At 44.2% G+C, this 23,423-nt stretch overlaps 1 protein-coding gene across 1 annotated transcript in view; it reads left to right on the top strand.

The window, feature by feature from the left end:
* The first annotated feature begins 2,244 nt into the window (after positions 1 to 2,244).
* KCTD8 (potassium channel tetramerization domain containing 8) overlaps positions 2,245 to 23,423 on the top strand; it is a 37,054-nt gene continuing 15,875 nt past the window's right edge. Inside the window, exon 1 of the mRNA XM_070756551.1 lies at positions 2,245 to 3,142. Coding sequence (XP_070612652.1) covers positions 2,245 to 3,142 — 898 coding nt within the window. The remainder of the gene's footprint in view (positions 3,143 to 23,423) is intronic.

A 23,423-nucleotide genomic window follows, 5' to 3' on the forward strand; every position in this document is an offset into this window, starting at 1 on the left:
TTTCTTTCTTTCTTTCTTTCTTTCTTTCTTTCTTTCTTTCTTTCTTTCTTTCTTTCTTTCTTTCTTTCTTTCTTTCTTTCTTTCTTTCTTTCTTTCCGTCCTTCCTTCCTTCCTTCCGACCTACCTACCTCTACCTACCTACCTACCTACCCACCTACCTATCTACCTATCTACATATCTACATATCTCTATCACTCTGTCTGTCTGTCTCTTTGTCTCTCTCTCTCTCTCTTTAGATTTCTATGCCACCCTATTCCATGGACTTTATTCTTTCTGGCTAGGCCCGTGGAAGTTCTAGCATGACCCTCCTCCCCACTCCTCCCTTCCCACTCCCCCCACCCTCGCCTGCTTTGGAGGCAGAGCCCCCTCCACCTCTCCAGCTTCCCCCCTCCCTTTCTCTCTCGCGACCCCAAGCCCCTCCTCTGTCTCCCTCCGCCCCCAACCCCCGCCCTTTCCGAACCGGCTCTGCGCAAGGTCCCGTCCGCTTCCCCCCCCCCCAGGGTTCTGCTTTCTGCGCCTGACGTCAGCTCGGCTTTCCTCCACGCCGGGTCGAGCCGGCCGGCTGGGTAGAGCCGGGTGGGCTGCGGAGCCTGAGGACGGGCACCCAGCCAGCCACTCGCCCGGGCTCAGCTCCTGCCCCTGCGGCGCGCAGCAAGGCGTGCAGCCTTCAAACCGGGCGCTCCCTCCCCAAGACCCTCCTTTGGGCGGGCAAGGAGAAGACCCTCCCCCCAATTTCCCTAGCCGAGAGGCTGCTGCGAAGAAGGAGAAAGAGCGCCTTCTGGCAAGGAGACCCCAACCATCCTCAGCCGCGTCGTCCAGGGGAGCTACCAGCGGGGCTGAAGACCCCCAGAGGTTCGGGACAAGACTTTCTCGGGGGTCCCGGTTGGTTAGGAGACCCCCTCGCACCCTTAGCCACATCGTCGGGGGTCCGAGGAGAGGATTTTCTCAGTGGTCCTGGCTGGTCAAGAGACCCCCCCCCCCCACTCTTAGTCCCATCGTCCAGGGGAGCTTCGAGGAGAGGTGAAGACCGCAAAGGCTCGGAAAAGGACTTTCTCGGGGGTCCCGGCTGGTCAGGAGACCCCCACCTTTAACCGTATCGTCGGAGGGCGGGCGGAGACCCCAGAGGCTGCCTAGGAGACCCCCCACCCTTATCCACATCATCCAAGGGAGCTACCGGGGGACGAAGACCCAAGAGATTGATAGAATATTTTCTCGGAGGTCTCGACTGGTCAAGAGACCCCCCCATCCTTAGTCGCCTCGTCCAAGGCAGCTGCTGAGAGCGAGGACCCCAGAGATTCGGGAAAGGACTTTCTCGGGGGTCCCGGCTGCCTAGGAGACCCCCCCACCCCACCCTGGGAGTTCCTCGCCCCCTCCTCCCGCATCGTCCAGAGGAGCTACCAGTGGGGCGAAGACCCAAGAGATTGATAGAAGACTTTCTCGGGGGGTCCCTGCTGCTCAGAAGACCCCCCTCATCCTTAGCTACATCGTTGGGGGGGTTGAGGACCCCCAGAGGTTCGGGAAAAGACTCTTTCAGGGGTTGCGGCTGGTCAAGAGACCTCTCCCCACCTTTAGCCGTATCATCGTGGGGGGTGGGGGGCGAAGACCCCAGAGATTCGGCAGAGGGGGTCTCGGGAGGTCCCCCCACCCTCAGCCGCGTCGTCCAGGGGATCTGTCAGGAGGGGCGAAGACCACAGAGATTGGGAAAAAGACTTTCTGGGGGGTCCCGGTTGGTCAAGAGACCCCCACCTTTAGGCGTATCGTCGAACAGGGGCGAGGTTCGGAAAAAGACCCCTCTCGTGGGTCCCGGCTGGTCAAGAGACACCGCCCCCTTTATCGGGAGAGGTTCGGGAAAGGATTTTCTCGAGGGGTGCCGACTGATCGGGAGACACTCCCCCCCCCCCAATCTCAGCCGCATCGTCCAGGGGAGCTGCCGGGGGAGCGAAGACCCCCAGAGGTTGATATTAGACTTCCTCGTGGGTCCCAGGTGGTCAGGAGACCCCAACCGTCCTACCCTTAGCCACACCGTCGGGGGATCGAGGACCCCAAAGGTTCGGCAGAAGACTTTCTAGAGGGTCCCGGCCGGTGAAAAGACAACCCCCCCTACCCAAAAAAGGAACCGAAGCGTTTCCGCGCGCCTCGGAGCGCAGCATCGCTTCGCGCGCATCGTTGCGCACCGGGTGTGCCGAGGACGCGAGCGGGTGGGTGGGTGGTCTCGGGGCGGGGGTCCTCCGCCGTCCGCCGGGCATGGCCCTGAAGGAGGGCGGCGCGACCCCCGCCGCCTCGACGACCCCCGCCGCTACCATCCTCCCCATCAGCGCCATGGTATCGTCGGACTGCCCGGGGTTTTCTCCCGCGGCGTCTCCGGGGGGCTTCCCCGAGGTGGTGGAGCTGAACGTGGGCGGCCAGGTGTACGTGACGCGGCACTCCACCTTGCTGAACGTCCCGGAGAGCACCTTGGCCCGCATGTTCTGTCCCAGGCGGGGCGGACGGGACCCCCTTCCCCGCGACAGCCGCTCCCGCTTCTTCATCGACCGCGACGGCTTCCTCTTCAGGTACGTGCTGGATTACCTGCGCGACGGCCAGGTGACCTTACCGGAGCACTTCCCGGAGAAGGAGCGCCTCCTGCGCGAAGCTGAGCACTTCCAGCTGGCCGACTTGGCTAAACTCCTGACGCCTAAGGTGCCCAAGCGCGGCTCGCTTAATGACGAAGGTTGCCAGAGCGACTTGGAGGAAAGCGCCTCTCCCGGCAACGGGGATCATCTGGTGGTGCCTCTTCCGCCTCTTCCCGGCGCCCGGGCGGGCTTCCTGACCGTGGGCTACCGGGGTTCCTCGTCCCCCGGACGGGAGACCCAAGCGGATGCCAAGTTCCGTCGGGTGGCGCGCATCCTGGTGTGCGGCCGCATCGCGCTGGCCAAGGAGGTCTTCGGGCCGTCGCTGAACGAGAGCCGCGACCCGGATCGCCCGCCCGACCGCTACACGGCCCGCTTCTACCTCAAGTATACCTACCTGGAGCAGGCCTTCGACCGGCTGGCCGAGGCGGGCTTCCACATGGTGGCCTGCAACTCCGCCGCCACCGCCGCCGCCCTCAACCAGTACAGGGAGGAGAAGGTCTGGAGTAGCTACACCGAGTACATCTTCTACCGTGAGTAGTGGGCTTCCTTCTCTTCCACTTTTTTTCTCTCTCTTTCTTTCCTTCCTTCCCTCCCTTTTCCTTCCTACCCTTCCGAAACCCCTCTCCCTCTCGCCTTCCTTCCTTCCTTTCCTTCCTTCCTTCCTTCCTTCCATCCATCCCTCTCTTTTCTTTCCTTCTTCCCTTTTCCTTCCCTCATTCCTTCCCTCTTTTTCTTTCTTTCTTTCCTCCTTCTTTCTTTGGCTCCTTCCCTCCCCTTTTCTTCCTACCCTTCAGACACCTCTCTCCCTCTCTTCTTCCTTCCTTCCTTCCTCTTCCTTCCTTCCTTCCTTCTTTCTTTTGATCCCTCCATTCCTTTTCCTTCTCTATCCCTCCTTCTGTCTCTCTCTCCTTCCTTCCCTCATTCCCTCCCTCTTTTTTTTCTTTCCCTCCTTCTTTCTTTGGCTCCTTCCCTCCCTTTTCCTTCCTACCCTTCAGACACCTCTCTCCCTCTCTTCTTCTTTCTTTCCTTCTTTCCTTCCTTCCTCTTCCTTCCTCTTCCTTCCTCTTCCTTCCTCTTCCTTCCTCTTCCTTCCTCTTCCTTCCTCTTCCTTCCTCTTCCTTCCTCTTCCTTCCTCTTCCTTCCTCTTCCTTCCTCTTCCTTCCTCTTCCTTCCTCTTCCTTCCTCTTCCTTCTTTCTTTCCTTCCTTCTTTCTTTTGACCCCTCCCCTTCTTTTCCTTCCTTCTCTTTCTATCCCTCCCTCCATGTCTTCCACCTTCATTCCTTCCCTCCCTCCTTCCCCAGTCTTTTTCTTTCTTTCCCTCCTTTTTTTGGCTTCTTCTCTCCCTTTTCCTTCTACCCTTTCAACACTTCTCTCACACTCTTCTTCCTTCCTTCTGTTCTTCCTTCCTTCTCTTTTCTTTCCTTTTCCCCTTCCTTCCCTCCCTCTCTTTTGTCCTTCCTTCATCTTCTCTTCCTTCTTTCTGTTGCTCTCTCCCTTCCTTTTCCTTCCTTCTTTTGCTATCCTCCCTCCATCTCTCTCACTTTCATTCCTTCCCTCCATTGTTCCATCCCTCTTTTTCTTTCTTTCCCTCCTTCTTTCTTTTCCTCCTTCCCTCCCTTTTCCTTCCTAACTTTTCTACACCTATCTCCCTCTCTTCTTCCTTCCGTCTGTCCTTTCTTCCTTCTCTTTTCTTTCCTTCTTTCCTTCTTTCCCTCCCTCCCTTCTGTCCTTTCTTTTTCTATTTTTACTTCCTTCCTTCCTTCCCTCCCTTTTCTTTCCTTCTTTCTTTCCTTCCTTCCCTCACTCCCTTCTGTACTTCTTTCATCTTCTCTTTTTCCCTTCCTTCCTTCATTTTTTGCTTTCTCCCTTCCTTTTCTTTCTTCTATTTCTATACCTCATTCCTTCCTTCCCTCTCTCTTTTTTGTTCTTCTTTCCTTTGATCTCTCCCTCCCTTTCCTTTCTTCTCTTTCTACACCTCTCTCCCTCTCTCCTTCCTTCCCTCTTTTCCTTCCTCCTTTGCATCCTTCCTTCCTGTTCTCTTTTTCCTTCCTTCACTTACACCCTCTTTTTCTTCCTTTCTTCTTTCATTCATTCTTCCTTTTGATTTCTCCCTCTCTTTTCCTTCCTACACATTCTACCCCTCCTTCCCTCCTTTTCCTCCTTCCTTCCTTCCTTCCCTTTTCTTATTTCCTTTATTCTCTTTCTTCTCATTCCTCCACTTAGGAAGCAACACTGATTGACAATCAATTTCACATGCTGTTGTGCACATTCAACTTTGTACAGAACAAAGTATTCAAGGAGAATATTTCATTCATTCAGATCTAGGATGTGTTCTTTGAGGGTTCCCTTTATTTTTTATTTTTTGTTCAAATATAAAAATCCAATTAATTTTACTAGAAAAACTTTAAAACTCTACTACACTTAAAATCATTCCTAGAGAAAGGAAAAATTTCTCTAGGAATGACCCCAGAGCTTCAGGACAAGGAGGAGACAGAATTTTACAACACATGGAACAGGTGGTTTGATTGGCTGAACCAGAAAAAAATACTTAAAATTATAAAATAGATGAAATGTAAATCTTAACATTTAAATGTCTGAGAACCAACTAATCCACACAGTTCAGAAGATAATACTAGTAAGAGAGAAATCTTAGGACAGGGGATGGAAGGCACACTGGTGCACTTATGCACGCCCTTTACTGACCACTTAGGAATCAGGAGAGGTCAACAGTGGATAGTCTAAGGGTAAAATTTTGGGGTGTGGGTGATGATACTACAGAGTCAGGTAGTGAGTTCCATGCATCAACTACTCAGTTACTAAAGTGGTATTTCCTGCAGCTGAGTTTGGAGCGGTTTACTTTAAGTTTGCATCTGTTGTGTGCTCGTGTGTTATTGTGGTTGAAGCTGAAGTAGTCGTCGACAGGAAGGACGTTGTAGCAGATGATTTTATGGGCAATGTTTAGGTTGTGTTGAAGGCGACGTAGTTCTAAACTTTCTAAACCCAGGATTGCAAGTCTAGTTGCGTAGGGTATTCCGTTGCGAGTGGAGGAATGGAGGGCTCTTCTAGTAAAGCATTTCTGGACATTGTATACTGCTCAAAAAAATAAAGGGAACACTCAAAGAACACATCCTAGATCTGAATGAATGAAATATTCTCATTGAATATTTCATTTGCGCAACTATTCCATTTGCACAACAGCAGGTGAAATTGATTGTCAGTCAGTGTTGCTTCCTAAGTGGACAGTTTGATTTCACAGAAGTTTGATTTACTTGAAGTTATATTCTGCTTTTTAAATGTTCCCTTTATTTTTTTGAGCAGTGTATATTGTTTGCTATGTTGTGAGTTGCCCCAAGTCCTCGGAGAGGGGTGGCATACAAATCCAATCAATCAATCAATCAATCAATCAATCAATCAATCAATCAAAATCAATCAATCAATCAATCAATCAATCAATCAATCAATCATAAATGAACATTCACATTGCTCATTCCTAGAGAAATTGTCCATTTCTGCGATTGTCCATCTCTGCAGTTTCATGAATCTTAGTGAGCCAAGTTTTTCAAGACCTTCCGCCATATCTGTGTTAGCAAAAACTTCAGAAGAGAAGGATTTAGGGGTAGTGATTTCTGACAGTCTCAAAATGGGTGAGCAGTGGGGTCGGGCAGTAGGAAAAGCAAGTAGGATGCTTGGCTGCATAGCTAGAGGTATAACAAGCAGGAAGAGGGAGATTGGGATCCCCTTATATAGAGCGCTGGTGAGACCACATTTGGAATACTTTGTCCAGTTCTGGAGACCTCACCCACAAAAAGATATTGACAAAATTGAACGGGTCCAAAGACGGGCTACAAGAATGGTGGAAGGTCTTAAGCATAAAACGTATCAGGAAAGACTTCATGAACTCAATCTGTATAGTCTGGAGGACAGAAGGAAAAGTGGGGACATGATCGAAACATTTAAATATGTTAAAGGGTTAAATAAGGTCCAGGAGGGAAGTGTTTTTAATAGGAAAGTGAACACAAGAACAAGGGGACACAATCTGAAGGTAGTTGGCGGAAAGATCAAAGGCAACATGAGAAAATATTATTTCACTGAAAGAGTAGTAGATCCTTGGAACAAACATCCAGCAGACGTGGTTGGTAAATCCACAGTAACTGAATTTAAACATGCCTGGGATAAACATATATCCATTGTAAGATAAAATACAGGAAATAGTATAAGGGCAGACTAGATGGACCATGAGGTCTTTTTCTGCCGTCAGTCTTCTATGTTTCTATGTTTCTATATTGTTCAGTTTTCTTCCAAGAAAAACCTTTGGGGAATTTTGTTACATTAACATCCATCATTAGGATGGATCCTCACAATGTTAAAAATCCCCTCCAAGTAACAAAGATTTAGCATTTATTTAAACCGAGAGGTTGTCCCAGTCTCAATTCATTAACATTTCGGCTATAATTGAAAATTTGGAGTGTGGTCTCCATTACTGTACGTTCCACCCGTAATTTCCAATTTCTGGTAGTTGCTGGTTTTTTTGTTAACTTTGTTGCTATTTTCCTTGATGCCTTCCTTTTCAGGGGAAAAGCAAATCCAATTTGGTAAAATTGTGCAAGCATAGAAAAAGGGCTCAACCGATTATATCCCATTAGCACTATGCCGAACGCAGAGATTTATTTGGGTCAATGTGTGTGATGACAAAGGAAAGTTTCCTTAAAATTTTAAATTTAATTGAAATTAAATTTAATTTATTTGACTTGTATGCCTCTCAATCCCATGGGACTCCAGGTGACTCAGAACAATAAATAACACAATACAATATTACAATAAAAGTCAAATAGTAAATAGTAAAAACAATTAAACCCCATTAAACTGAACAATAAAAATCCCTAGCTAAACTATGCAGTCGTACATACATATGTACCAAGCGAATCACTTTCTTTTAGTTAGTGTGGTATGTTTTGTTTTTGTTGAAACGAATCAATGCAAACACTGGGGTTATTTTTTTAAAAAAAAAAAAATTTCTGGACTACATCCTAGATAAAAGCAGGAATGTCTTTGGAACTTGAAGATGGTTGGCCTTTTCTCTCGTTTCTAATTCAGTTCTTTCTTTTTTTCCCTTTTGGTATTCTTTATTTTGGGGGATATTTCAAGGTGGAAAGAAGGAAGGAAGGGAGGAAGGGAGGGATGGAGGGAGGGAGGGAGGAGGTAGAAGAAAAAACGGAGGAGGGAAGAAGGAAGGGAGGAAGGAAGGAGGTGGAAGAAGGGAGGGAGGAGGGAAGAAAGAAGGAATGAAGGAGGTGGAAGAAGGGAGGGAGGAGGGAAGAAAGAAGGAAGGAAGGAGGTGGAAGAAGGGAGGGAGGAGGGAAGAAAGAAGGAATGAAGGAGGTGGAAGAAGGGAGGGAGGAGGGAAGAAAGAAGGAAGGAAGGAATGAGGTGGAAGAAGGGAGGGAGGACGGGAGAAGGAAGGAAGGAAGGAAGGAAGGAGGTGGAAGAAGAAAGGGAGGATAGAAGAAAGAAGGAAGGAAGGAAGGAAGGATTGGATTGGATTATATTTTAATATAAAGGTTTTAAATTGTATTTTTAAAAATTGGATTTGTACACTGCTTATGTTGTTGTGAGCCGCCCCGAGTCTTCGGAGTGGGGCAGCATACAAATCTAATAAATTATTATTAAATTATTATTATTAAGGAGGTCGAAGAAGGAAGGGAGTCTAAAGTAAGAACCGTCGCCTTGGATGTGATGTTGGCTTGATCCTGGTTAATAGGCAAGTTTCAGCAACGGTGGTGTAAATTCTGAGCTTGGTTCGTTAAGGAGGGTAATAAAGAGGGAAATTTGCTTGTTTTCATTTTGCGTTGGGAGCAAGAAAATTCAAAGGGGGAAAAAAGTCTTTCCAGGTTTTACCGCACCCGATAATAGAATGTACGATGTCTGTGGATTGATTTGACCTGTAATTTTGGGCCCCGGCGAATGTGGACAATAACCCCTGCTTTCTAAAAAAAATAATCTTTTGTAAGGTTTTTAGAGAGTGGCCTTGTTTGATTCCGATGAACGGAGGCTTTGCTGAAGATGAAAGCAGGGCGAGGCTAGAAGTATGGAAAGACGGTTAATATTTAATCGCTTCCTTCCCTTCTCCTGAGCTACAAAGTAAACTGACTCCATCTGGCCCTATTTCAGTGGAGAGAGAGGGGGAGGGAGAGAGGGTTGGGAGGGGGAGGGAAGGAGAGGGAGAGAAAGAAAGAGGGAGGGAGGGAGGGAGAGAGGGATATTAAGAAGGGAGAGGGAGAGAGGGAGAGAAAGGGAGGGAGAGAGGCAGGGAAGGCGGGGGAGAGAGGGGGAGGGAGAGAGGGTTGGGAGGGGGAGGGAGGGAGAGAGAGGGAGAGAAAGAAAGAGGGAGGGAGAGAGAGAGGGAGGGAGGGAGGGAGAGAGGGATATTAAGAAGGGACAGGGAGAGAGGGAGAGAGAGGGAGGGAGAGAGGCAGGGAAGGAGGGAGAGAGAGGGGGAGGGAGATAGGGTTGGGAGGGGGAGGGAGGGGGAGGAAGAGAAAGAAAGAGGGAGGGAGAGAGGGAGGGAGGGAGAGAGGTATATTAGGAAGGGAGAGGGAGAGAGGGAGAGAGAGAGGCAGGGAAGGAGGGAAAGAGAAGGGGAGAAAGGAAGGAGGAGGGAGGAGGAGAGAGGGAGGTTGGGAGGGAAGAAGGAAGAGAGAGGGAGGGGTGCAGGAGGGGGGGGAGAGAGGCAGAGGGAGTTTGGGAAGGAGAGTGGGAGAGAGAGGGAGATTTGGAAGGAGGGAAGGTCAGAAAGAGGAGTTGTCAAAGTTCCAGGTAGCATCCAAGCTAAATCAGAGTCAAAGTGCTTCAAATTTATTGCTGGAGCTATCCTGGCACCTACACTGGAAAAACCGAATCTGAGTTTCCCACCCAGTTGAAAATTCACATCTCTTGTCCCCCACCCACCCACAAACTTGTCAAGTTGCCCACTCAGATTTTGTCAGCTTGGCCAGTCCTCCTTCCGCTTCCGCCCAGGTGGGTGGGCCTAGGATGGCCTTGAACCCCTCGAAAAGAAGGCTTTGTGGCTGCATGTGTTCCCTCATGAAAATCCCCCCTCCCAAGTTCCCATCAACATCAGCCCTTCTACAGATTTGTTGATTTGTTGGTGTTCACATCGAAGAATATATTTCTGAAGAAATGTCTCCAAGGACACATTCCCCTCCAGATTTCTTCACAGAATTTATTTATTTATTTATTTATTTATTTATTTATTTATTTATTTATTTATTTATTTATTTATTTATTTATTTATTCATTCATTCATTCATTCATTCATTCATTCTTTTATTTATTTATTTATTTATTTATTTAGATTTGATTTGATTTGATTTGATTTGATTTGATTTGATCTGATCTGATCTGATCTGATCTGATCTGATCTGATTTGATTTGATTTTTATGCCGCCCTTCTCCTTAGACTCAGGGCGGCTTACAACATGTTAGCAATAGCACTTTTTAACAGAGCCAGCCTATTGCCCCCACAATCTGGGTCCTCATTTTACCCACCTCGGAAGGATAGAAGGCTGAGTCAACCTTGAGCCGGTGATGAGATTTGAACCGCTGACCTTCAGATCTACAGTCAGCTTCAGTGGCCTGCAGTACAGCACTCTACCTGCTGCGCCACCCCGGCTCATTATTTTATGATGCTTGTTTCAAACCCATCCACATCTGTGGAATTCCCTGGTGGTGTTTTAGGGGCGGTGAAATCTACTTTCCTTCCCTATCCACCATCATGTGGACTTTTTCACCCTCTGCGCATGCGCAGGAGATTAAAAAAGAGGAAAGTGACGGCATCCGGGTGGATGGGCGGAGCCTCGTGCTGCCACCGCTACCAGTTTTCCGAACCACCAGTGGCCGGTGATACTGATACACCTGAACCAGGCGAGGGTAGCACTTACCATCTGCTACCGGTGTGGTCTCCGGGACCTTTGCGGGCTTGCGCACATCCAGCGTGTGCATGCATACCCATCATCATCAGATTTGCCTTCTGCGCATGCACAGAAAGCAAAATCTCATGCGAGGATGCTCCCGCGCATGAGATTTCGCCTATTTCTGGCAGCACATGCGTGAAACCCGGCAAAATCTCACACGAGAGTGCACCCCCAAATATCATGCGGGCGCATCTCAATTTCCGCTACTGGAACCCTGATCCCAGCTGTACCGGCTACAACACGCTACTGACCTGAACTGGTCCAAACCAGTAGCATTTCACCTCCTGTGTTTCATACGCGTATTATAAGGCCAGGCAGAGTCGCTTCCGGAAACTGAGGAGCAAGGAAGCAGACAGAAAAAGATTCCACTTTCTAAACTGGCCGGAGTCCAACGGATGCATATAAATATTGATTACATTTGAAACATAGAAACATAGAAACATAGAAGTCTGACGGCAGAAAAAGACCTCATGGTCCATCTAGTCTGCCCTTATACTATTTTCTGTATTTTATCTTAGGATGGATATATGTTTATCCCAGGCATGTTTAAATTCAGTTACTGTGGATTTATCTACCACGTCTGCTGGAAGTTTGTTCCAAGGATCTACTACTCTTTCAGTAAAATAATATTTTCTCATGTTGCTTTTGATCTTTCCCCCAACTAACTTCAGATTGTGTCCCCTTGTTCTTGTGTTCACTTTCCTATTAAAAACACTTCCCTCCTGGACCTTATTTAACCCTTTAACATATTTAAATGTTTCGATCATGTCCCCCCTTTTCCTTCTGTCCTCCAGACTCTACAGATTGAGTTCATTAAGTCTTTCCTGATACGTTTTATGCTTAAGACCTTCCACTATTCTTGTAGCCCGTCTTTGGACCCGTTCAATTTTGTCAATATCTTTTTGTAGGTGAGGTCTCCAGAACTGGACACAGTACTCCAAATGTGGTCTCACCAGCGCTCTATATAGTGAGATTTGGGAGAATTCTATATAGATATATTTGGCAGAATTATGATCTCCAGGCTGGCGAGAGTAGTCTTGTTTTTCTCTTGAGTTTGCTGTTCTTTTCTTTCTTTCTTTCTTTCTTTCTTTCTTTCTTTCTTTCTTTCTTTCTTTCTTTCTTTCTTTCTTTCTTTCTTTCTTTCTCTCTCTCTCTCTCTCTCTCTCTCCATCCCATTTTCCTTCCAGCTGGCATCTCAGATTGCAAAATTACAGTTGGCTTTCGTGCCGTTTGCATCGTTGTGTTGCTTTGTACGGTAGAATATTTTGGGGCAGGATCAGTGATGGATTGCTTATTGGTACAGTCCACACTGCGTTCCGGTAGTGAAAATGGAGTTGTGCGTGCAGCTCTGGGTGACCGGTAGGTGGGCGCATGCATTCAAGCGAGATTCAGCTTCTGCACATCTGCGGAAGCTGAATCTTGCCGCCCCAGCCAGCAGCAACAGCGCCCCCTACCAGGTGGGCCCAGATAGTGTGGCACTTGTCCAATGGGCATGAGACGCCTCTGCTGCTGCTACTGGGGCCACTGGCGGCCGCGGGGCTGGGTCCCACAGTGGCCATCCGCTGCATCGGCCACCTCTCTGAGCTGCTCGGCTAGGAGATGCGCCCACTGCCCTGCCTGCTTGAGCCGCCCCGCAGAGTGGGAGCGGGGTGGCTCAAGTAGGAGAGGCTTCGGGTGCGTCTCCTGGCCGAGTCAGTGTGAGAAGCAGCTCGGAGAGGTGTCCGATGTAGCGGATGCCCAGGTGCCATATGCAGAGCTTCTCACATTGGCTGGTGTTCTGCTGCTGCCTACCGCCAACCCACCCACCCGCCAAGAAGTCGTAGGAGTCCGGGGAGGAGACCAGTGAGGCACTGCTGGAACCTGGGTCACCCTCGGCTGGGCACAGGCAGAAGGAGGGCTGGGGGAATGCGGGGCCGAGGTCTGGAGAGGGGCAGGTGCCACAGGTGCTATGGGCCATGGCTGGGGTGCTTTGGGTCCAGGCCTCCAGTGCTATGCTTTGGGCATGACTCTGTTTGTTTGTTCGTTCATTCATTCATTCATTCATTCATTCATTCATTCATTCATTCATTCATTCATTTATTTATTGAGTAAGTTATTTAGTTATTTAGTTATTTAGTTATTTAGTTATTTAGTTATTTAGTTATTTAGTTATTTAGTTATTTAGTTATTTAGTTATTTAGTTATTTAGTTATTTAGTTATTTAGTTATTTAGTTATTTAGTTATTTAGTTATTTAGTTATTTAGTTATTTAGTTATTTAGTTATTTAGTTATTTAGTTATTTAGTTATTTAGTTAGTTAGTTTTTTATGCCGCCCTTCTCCTTAGACTCAGGGCGGCTTACAACGTGTTAGCAACAGCACTTTTTAACAGAGCCAGCAATATTGCCCCTACAATCCGGGTCCTCCTTTGACCCACCTCGGAAGGATGGAAGGCTGAGTCAACCTTGAGCCGGTGGCGAAACTTGAACCGCTGACCTTCAGATCTACAGTCAGCTTCAGTGGCCTGCAGTACAGCACTCTACCTGCTGCGCCACCCCGGCTCAGCATGCGCAGGAAGCTAAAGGGGCGTGAGCCACCACCGCCAGAGCATTCCAGTAGGGCCGCGAATGGCTGCTCTTCTGCATGCGCAAAAGCAAAATCTCGCTTGCGCACACGCCTGATTCTAAGAGCTGCTCGTGCAGCTCAATTTTTGCTACCGGTACGATGGCATCAACCGTACTGGTAGGAACCCGCTACTGGACCTCGGGATGTTTTTCACACCTATGACCAGGGCAGCACACCTATGATCATATGATCACAATTCAACCCAATCATATTTATGACCATGGTGGTATCTTGAGGTCCTATGATCTCCTTTTTTGACCTCAGTCCATGGCAAAGCCAGAGAGGGGCGGCATACAAATCAAATCAAGTCAAGTCAAGTCAAGTCAAGTCAAGTCAAGTCAAGTCAAGTCAAGTCAAGTCAAGTCAAGTCAAGTCAAGTCAAGTCAAGTCAAGTCAAGTCAAGTCAAGTCAACCAACCAACCAACCAACCAACCAACCAACCAACCAACCAACCAACAAACAAACAAACAAACAAACAAACAAACGCGTTACCTATTTAACCGCTGCTTTGATTCACTGCTGATCAATTTCCGGTCACAATTCAAAGTGTTGGTTATGACCTATAAAGCCCTACATGGCATCGGACCAGAATACCTTTGGGACTGTTTTCTGCTGCACAAATCCCAGCAACCGATTAGGTCCCACAGAGTTTGCCTTCTCCGGGTCCCGTCAACTAAGCAATGCCATCTGGCGGGACCCAGCGGAAGAGCCTTCTTTGTGGCGGCCCCGGCCCTCTGGAATCAACTCCCTCCGGAGATCAGGACTGCCCCTACCCTCCTTGCCTTTTCTAAGCTCCTGAAAACCCACCTATGTCACCAGGCATGGGGAAATTGATATATCCCTCAGCTAGTGTTTTTAATAGGAAAGTGAACACAAGAACAAGGGGACACAATCTGAAGTTAGTTGGGGGAAAGATCAAAAGCAACATGAGAAAATATTATTTTACTGAAAGAGTAGTAGATCCTTGGAACAAACTTCCAGCAGACGTGGTAGATAAATCCACAGTAACTGAATTTAAATATGCCTGGGATAAACATATATCCATCCTAAGATAAAATACAGAAAATAGTATAAGGGCAGACTAGACCATGAGGTCTTTTTCTGCCGTCAGACTTCTATGTTTCTATGTTTCTATTATGGTTTATGTATAGTTTGTTTGGGTTGTATGATTGCTTTTTACTATAAGGTGTTTTTAAACTGCTTTTTAAACATTGGATTTGTACACTGTATATTGTTTGTTGTGAGCCGCTCCGAGTCTTCAAAGAGGGGTGGCATACAAATCTAATAAATTATTATTATTATTTATTATTATTATTAAAAACGGTGGCAACAACAGGCCAAAAGTCGCTTAACAGATGTTTCACTTAGCAACAGAAATTTTTGGCTTCATCACGGCCAATGTTGACTTATTTTGTAAATGTATCCTTTGCAACTCAGGTTCTTCCAAATCCCGTAAAGACTATTATTCTTGGCTTAGGCAGCGTTGCAGTTCTGTTCTGCGTTGTCTTGCGTTTCTGCTTATTTATTTATTACCATCGCTATTCCTCTCCCCTCCGCCCCCAAGTAGAGAAGGCAAGCGACAAAAAAACCACAAACGACAACCCCAGCCGCATTTAATATCTCGGCAGCCACACAATATTTATGGAAATGCATTCTACCCTGAATCTCACCTGCTGCTGGAACATGACTTTCTATCTGTCAGTAGGCAGACAGATAAAACATTGGCCTGTCGTTTTCAAGGTAGCTTTAAAAAAAAGAAAGAAAGAAGAAGAAAAAGGCTTCTAAAGAGATTTATTTTATTTATTTATTGGGTTGGAATTCTAGACAGCCTTTCTCAGTGGACTCAGGGAGTCTTACAATAAAAAAAATCTCAGGGCAGCTTACAAGAAGTTGAAAAAAAAACCCTCGGTGGAGATTTGGAGCAGTTTGCTTTAAATTTGTGTCTGTTGTGTGCTCCTGTGTTGTTGTGGTTGAAGCTGAAGTAGCTGTTGACAGGAAGGATGTTGTAGCAGATGGTTTTATGGGCTAGGCGTAGGTCGTGTTTAAGGCGACGTACTTCTAAGCTTTCTAAACCTAGGATTGTGAGTCTAGTTGCGTTGGGTATTCTGTTGCGAGTGGAGGAGTGGAGGGCTCTTCTAGTAAAGTATCTCTGGACGTTTTCTAGAGCGTTTATGTCCGAAATGCGATGTGGGTTCCAGACAGATGAGCTGTATTCGAGGATTGGTCTGGCGAATGTTTTGTATGCAGAAGCTACGAAGGATTATGTTAACAACTCTTAAAGCCTTTTTGGCGATGTTGTTGCAGTGGACTGTGGAATTTTGATCATTGTATTGGCTTTTTTGTCATGATCATTGACTTTTTTGGCTGCTGCTGCACACTGCTGGCTCATGTTTAGCTGCTTGTCTACTAAGACTGCAAGATTCCTCTCGCAGTCACAGCTATTTAGTCTGGTTTCACCCAGTTTGTATGTATGTATATATGTATGTACAAGGCAGAGCCCCAGGTTCAAATCCCAGTAAGGGTGTGGCTACCTGATGAAGGCAAATAAGCCTGAAATAGAACTATAGTAGTCCCATCCTTTTCATTATCAGCAAAAATATCTTACATATGTACATACATACATACATACATACATACATACAGAGATAAATACATCGCTCAAAAAAAATTAAAGGGAACTCTTAAACAATACAATATAACTCCAAGTAAATCAAATTTCTGTGAAATCAAACTGTCCAACACTGATTGACAGTCAATTTCATAGGCTGTTGTGCACATTCAACTTTATACAGAACAAAGCATTCAACGAGAATATTTCATTCATACAGATCTAGGATGTGTTCTTTGAGTGTTCCTTTTATTATTTTGAGCAGTGTATACAGGGGTGGGCTGCACCCCCGATGGGGGGGGGGACGACAGGATGCAGTGGGCGAGTGAAAATGGAGCTCCACCCCAGAGCACCCAATTTGCAGTGAAAGATGTTGAAAGAAAATTCAGGGCATCCTACATAAGCCATGCCCACAGTGTGGTAGTAAAAATTTGGGTAGCCCTTCACTGAGTGTGCGCGCGGGCGGGCGGGTGTGTGTGTGTATGTTTTCGTTTTTGTAGATTTTCACGGGTATATGTATGTAGATTGTTCTGAGTTCAGGTTTTACCCCATGTACTATTTTGAGTGTCTATGCGATGTTTCGGTGAAATCACATTCACCATCATCAGGCTGAAGAATATATATTCTGTTGGATCACCCTAGTATATTGAAGGAACGTCACAGCTCCTTTTTGCCTCTAGGCCCAACCCAGGGCCATTTCAAAGCAGTTAATTTATTCATAGCCAACAAAATATGTTCTGTATGTATCACATGTTTTAGTTGAATTTTTAAAATCAAGGGAGACTAGGATAGCACTATTTCGGCCTTGTTCTGGCCTCATCAGCTTAGCCATACCCGTACTGGGATTTGATCCTGGGGCCTCTGCCTTGTAACCATTGTTCGTACTCTGTACAAAAAAGTTGGGGTTGCAATATATAAACAAGCTAACAATGAACCCTTGTATGCATTGAAGTAGTGTAGCTTTAAGAGGTAGTGTTGCAAATGGCCATAAGAGGGAGCCAGAAAGCATGATTCTCTCTCTCTCTGTTCTTTCTGCTGATTCACTGTGACTGATGTAGTAAGCTCTGTATTATTCGATGATAGTTTGATGTATTTGTAAGCCATAATGTATGTCTGATATGTAAGACAAAGACAGGCTTGTAATGTTATTATTGGATTGAGAGATATTGACTGATTTGAATGTGTATGACCAGACTGTTTAACTTGATTGTGCTACAGTGGTACCTCTACTTACAAACTTAATTCGTTCTGTGACCAGGTTCTTAAGTAGAAAAGTTTGTAAGACGAAGCAATTTTTCCCATAGGAATCAATTTAAAAGCAAATAATGCGTGCGATTGGGGAAACCACAGGGAGGGTGGAGGCCCTGTTTCCTCCCAGGAGATTCCTAGAGAGGTCCCACAGAGGCTTCTCCCCACCTTTTATGGCCCTGTTTCCTCCCAGGAGATTGCTAGAGAGACCCCACAGAGGCTTCTCCCTGTCTTTTCCGGTTACATTTTCGGAGGTTCGGGTTTGCAAGTGGAAAATGGTTCTTGAGAAGAGGCAAAAAAATCTTGAACATCCAGTTTTTATCTAGAAGAGTTCATAAGTAGAGGCGTTCTTAGATAGAGGTACCACTGTATTTCTAAAAGCAAACACTATTTTATACACATTAATTTATCTGTTTTGTATGACTGAATAATTATACATATCTCCTGGATATCTGCTGGAATTCCACGTTTTCCTCGGTGCATGTCCTTGATAACTCAAGGTTCATTCTGCATACTCCTTAACACTTATCTCTCCAGGATGCTCTTTTTATAGCTCAGATCTGGCATATTATCAGTGGTGGGAGGAATAAAATATTGGAACTTTGCAGGGATCACTGCCCTTCTAATCTGTGAGCCTTCAAATCTGTTTCGTTGGGCTGCTGCACAATATGTCACCTTCCCACTGTTATTAGGCGGTGTGAAATTTTCTAAGTAGTGTATGAGAAGAGCTGAGTGGACTATGTAAAAGGAAAATCTAAATAAGACCCCTAAATTATCAAAGAAAGTTAAATAGCTTTTAAGGCACTGGGAAATAGTTTTATACTGACACGGGTAATATAATGCATTTTTTTTCTTTTTATAAATCTCCCCCAAAAATAAAATCACTCACATTTAAAAGTTTACTTAGATCAAAATTTCTCATTTTCTGGACTGTTTTGTCATTCTTGGATTTGCATATTTAGGAGAAAGCAAAGGATCTGCTCTACAACCTACGAAATGCGCAACTTATATTGCCAGCCTGGTTTTTGAACAGTTTATACTTGTTCCAAACTTGTTGCAAAAAAATGGTTAACAGACGTATAATTGTGATTGAACTGATCAATAGAAAAAAAGCCCACAGAAGGGCCTGAATTGTTTTGTATAATATAGCTATTTGATCTTTTCAAAAATTATGCATTATTATCACAATATTTTATTTGGAATACTGTGTTCAGTTCTGGAGACCTCACCTACAAAAAGATATTGACAAAATTGAACGGGTCCAAAGACGGGCTACAAGAATGGTGGAAGGTCTTAAGCATAAAACGTATCAGGAAAGACTTAATGAACTCAATCAGTATAGTCTGGAGGACAGAAGGAAAAGGGGGGACATGATCGAAACATTTAAATATGTTAAAGGGTTAAATAAGGTTCAGGAGGGAAGTGTTTTTAATAGGAAAGTGAACACAAGAACAAGGGGACACAATCTGAAGTTAGTTGGGGGAAAGATCAAAAGCAATGTGAGAAAATATTATTTGACTGAAAGAGTAGTAGATCCTTGGAACAAACTTCCAGCAGACGTGGTAGATAAATCCACAGTAACTGAATTTAAACATGCCTGGGATAAACATAGATCCATCCTAAGATAAAATACAGAAAATAGTATAAGCGCAGACTAGATGGACCATGAGGTCTTTTTCTGCTGTCAGACTTCTATGTTTATTTTTTTTTAATGTTACATTTTAGCCAAAATTATATTCCCTTGGCTTTAAAGCCTAATGAAATAATATTTTAAAAAATCTAGCCAAATAAAAACATTTGGCTAGATTTCATTCCCTTTTAGTATTGTCAAAATATTAGCTGCTCTAAATACTCTCTTATTATGTCAATAACATCTGTTACCTAATCTGGTACAGAGGAAAATCTATCAATTTTTTTTGTTTTGGTGCTTTTTTGCAGAAGGAACAAATTATAGCTTCCCGTCATTGTCGTTTTAAAATTGGTTTTAGAAGCCCAAATTATCAGCGTAGGATTCGTATTTCCAAAAGAGTAGAATTTAAATTTCAATGTACAATTCATGTTCCCCTTTTTTGTAAAAATAGCTATGGCTGTTAACAATGTGGCGAAGAAAGCATTCTTTGACGATGTTTAGCAAAAAAAAATATCTTAATTATTCTATGAATTTTTAGAAAAAGGATATGTAGATCAATAATATAGAGAATTAGCACCTTTTTAAACAATATTTAGGCAGAGTGGTCTATATATGTTACGAATGTGATTTTTCCATGTAGTTCAAACCCAAGCATTTTTTAAAAAATTCCCGAGATACATGTACTGTATTTGAAGTGATTCCTCCTCTTCTTCTGAGAATTGCTAACTTTTTGGATCTTAAAAAATATTCAAATTAGAACATGAATCTTAAGAGATAAAAGTGTGCGGAATCATCATTGCTACCGCATTGATTTGTCTCTTGATATTCCTTAGGGATGTATCCTCTTTTCAAGATTTAGTGGATATTTACTTTCATGTAATCTTATAGAATAGAATAGAATTTTATTGGCCAAGTGTGATTGGACACACAAGGAATTTGTCTTGGTGCGTATGCTCTCAGCGTACATAAAATAAAATTTACATTTGTCAAGAATCGTGTGGTACGACACTTAATGATTGTCATAGGGGTCAAATAAGCAATGAAGGAGCAATATTAATAAAAATCTTAGGATATAACCAACAAGTTACAGTCATACAGTCAACATAGGAGGAAATGGGTGATAGGAATGATGAGAAAAACTAGTAGAATAGAAGTGCAGATTTAGTGGAAAGTCTGACAGTGTTGAGGGAATTATTTGTTTAGTAGAGTGATGGCATTTGGAAAAAAACTGTACCACATTTTCCCAAAAATAAGACCCTTTTTTATTTATATTATTTTGAACCCTGAAATAAGCACTTGGCCTTATTGCCCTGCACTCAAAAGCCTGATTTGGCTTATTATCAGGGGATTGTTTTGGCCCGTCTACTTCTCGTGCAGCTGGTCCGAGTCTTCGGAGAGGGGCGGCATACAAATCTAATAAATTATTATTATTATTATTATTATTATTATTATTATTATTATTATTATCCTGAGAATTGAGAGACAGTTGTGGCCTAGTAGGGGTAGGCAAAATTGGCTCTTCTATGACTTGAGGACTTCAACTCTCAGAGTTCCTGAGTTAGCATGATTGGCTCAGGAATTCTGGGAGTTGAAGTCCATCAAAAATTATGCATTATTATCACAATATTTTATTTGGAATACTGTGTTCAGTTCTGGAGACCTCACCTACAAAAAGATATTGACGAAATTGAACGGGTCCAAAGACGGGCTATAAGAATGGTGGAAGGTCTTAAGCATAAAATGTATCAGGAAAGACTTAATGAACTCAATCTGTATAGTCTGGAGGACGGAAGGAAAAGGGGGGACATGATCGAAACATTTAAATATGTTAAAGGGTTAAATAAGGTCCGAGAGGGAAGTGTTTTTAATAGGAAAGTGAACACAAGAACAAGGGGACACAATCTGCAGTTAGTTGGGGGAAAGATCAAAAGCAACATGACAAAATATTATTTTACTGAAAGAGTAGTAGATCCTTGGAACAAACTTCCAGCAGACGTGGTAGATAAATCCACAGTAACTGAATTTAAACAGGCCTGGGATAAACATATATCCATCCTAAGATAAAATACAGAAAATAGTATAAGGGCAGACTAGATGGACCATGAGGTCTTTTTCTGCCGTCAGACTTCTATGTTTCTATGCATTTTTAAGCGTTGACTGTTGGTGCGGTGGCCTAGAGGCGAATTTCTCACCTCAGATCAGGAGGCTGTGAGTTCAATCCTAGGTAGAGGCAGATATTTTTCTCTCTCTGGGTGCAATGAGACTATATCTGCTGAACAAAACCCCTCATTGGTGATAGGAAGGGCAGTGGGCCAGTAAACAATCAGCTGCATTCAGTTGGCGAGACTCCACCTCGCAAGGGATTATGGGGTGGTTAAAAGAGGATGATGATTTTTTAGCATTGGTTCTTCTCACCGGGTTTTTGAAGTCATCTCTTCATAAATACCAAATGAAGCCAGAAGTTCAATAGTGCCAATTAACTAGAGATTTATCGTTTTAAATTTAGGTGAATACTAGAGCCGTAGACGACAACTAGCCAATAGCATCATAAATAGAGATTGGTTTCGGTGAGTTATATTCTGCAGGGTAGAAAAAAATATCTGCAGCATTGTAAATAAATACCACGAAGACATTAAGGAATAGACCTCTTAAATTTTTATTTATTTGATTTATTAATTTTGTCCAATACATAATATACATTGAAGAGAAAGATATATAATAATATAAGTAAAGAAAAGAATAGAAGAAAATATATAAAAGTATAGGTGAACATATTTGAAAGGAAGAAAAGATAAATGAGATAATAGAATAGAATTTTTTATTGGCCAAGTGTGATTGGACACATAAGGAATTTGTCTTGGTGCATATGCTCTCAACGTACATAAAATAAAATATACATTTGTCAAGAATCATGTGGTACAACACTTAATGATTGTCATAAGGGTCAAATAAGCAATGAAGAAGCAATATTAATAAAAATCTTAGGATATACGCAACAAGTTACAGTCATACAGTCAACATGGGAGGAAATGGGTGATAGGAATGATGAGAAAAACTAGTAGAATAGAAGTGCAGATTTAGTAGAAAGTCTGACAGTGTTTAGGGAATTATTTGTTTAGTAGAGTGATGGCGTTCGGGAAAAAACTGGAAAGACAATTGGACAAGGGGACAGAAGGCACACTGGTGCACTTATGCACGCCCTTACTGACCTCTAAGGAACCTGGAGAGGTCAATTGTGGATAGTCTAAGGGAAAAATGTTGGGGGTTAGGGGTTGACACTACTGAGTCAGGTAATGAGTCCCACACTTCGACAACTCGGTTGCTGAAGTCATATTTTTTACAGTCAAGTTTGGAGCGGTTAATATTAAGTTTGAATCTATTGCGTGCTCTTGTGTTGTTGTGGTTGAAGCTGAAGTAGTCATTGACAGGCAGAACGTTGCAGCATATGATCTTGTGGGCAATACTTAGATCGTGTTTTAGGCAACGTAGTTCTAAGCTTTCTAGACCTAGGATTGATAGTCTGCTTTTGTAGGGTATTTTGTTTCGAGTGGAGGAGTGGAGGGCTCTTCTGGTGAAGTATCTTTGGACATTTTCAAGGGTGTTGATGTCCGAGATGTGGTATGGGTTCCAGACAGATGAACTGTAATCAAGGATGGGTCTGGCAAAAGTTTTGTAGGCTCTGGTGAGTAGCGTGAGATTGCCAGAGCAGAAGCTGCGTAGGATCAGGTTAACAACTCTTCTAAATGTTGCTTCATTCTTAGAAACAATTTTTACTCTGTTTTTTACGTTACATTGCCTTCAGTTGCAGCCTGACAGAATCTGTCTAAAAATTTGGTTACATGAATTCCTAATTCGGAGTTTGCTTTCTTATACTGTACTTTGATGGTCTAACAGGGAGGTTGTGGTGATTTTAAAAGGCAGCTGTTGAGAAATAAACTCTTTTACGGTTTAAATAAACCCATTTATTTTGTATAGTATAGCTGCTGCTTTCCCCCACACCTCCCTATATATAAAATACAATTTTTAGGCAGTATGTCAAAATGAATAGTTATTCTCCATGCTGGCTGAGGAATTTTGGGAGTTGAAGGCCACAAGTCTTAAAGTTTCCAAGTTTGGAGAACTCTGTTCTAAAAAGATAAAGGACTATGAACTCCATAATGCTGCTTCTCTCTTACACAAGCCTTATATTTCCCTGTTGTTTTTGTTAGCTCGCCATTGATAAAATAAATCCCATGTCAGAAAGTGTTGTGGTTGGCTCTGGCCCAGCTCCTGCCCCAGGGAATGGGGAGGTGGATGCAGGGGAAACTTCAACATGTCACAGGCCTGTGTTATTGCCGACAGAATCAGTTCAGAGTTTAGTTTCCTCGGACGAAGAAGAAGGTAGGAGTGACTCGGCAGAGGAAGGCTTGGCACACAGCCCAGGCAGTCAATCTCCCTTATCTTCCATTGATTCGGATGATGACGTTTTGGACCCACGTAAGCGCAGAATTATGCGTAGAAGAGACCAAGTAAGAACATATTACAGGAAATAAGTGAGGCCACCTGTGTTTGGGTGGGGCTCCAGTAATTAGGGCTGCTGCTATAAATAGCAGCATGTGGGTTTGGCCGTTGTGGAAGAATATCTGATCGGAGTTCGTCAGGAATCTTGTGTTGTCTGGACTTTGTTGCTTTTTCACGCCTTGGAAAACAAAGCAGAGCAACGTGAGTGTGTGTGTGTGTGTGTCTCACTTAGTTGGAAGAAGAAGGGGTGT

This window comes from Erythrolamprus reginae, chromosome 7, assembly GCF_031021105.1.
Source record: "Erythrolamprus reginae isolate rEryReg1 chromosome 7, rEryReg1.hap1, whole genome shotgun sequence".
Lineage (NCBI taxonomy): Eukaryota > Metazoa > Chordata > Lepidosauria > Squamata > Dipsadidae > Erythrolamprus > Erythrolamprus reginae.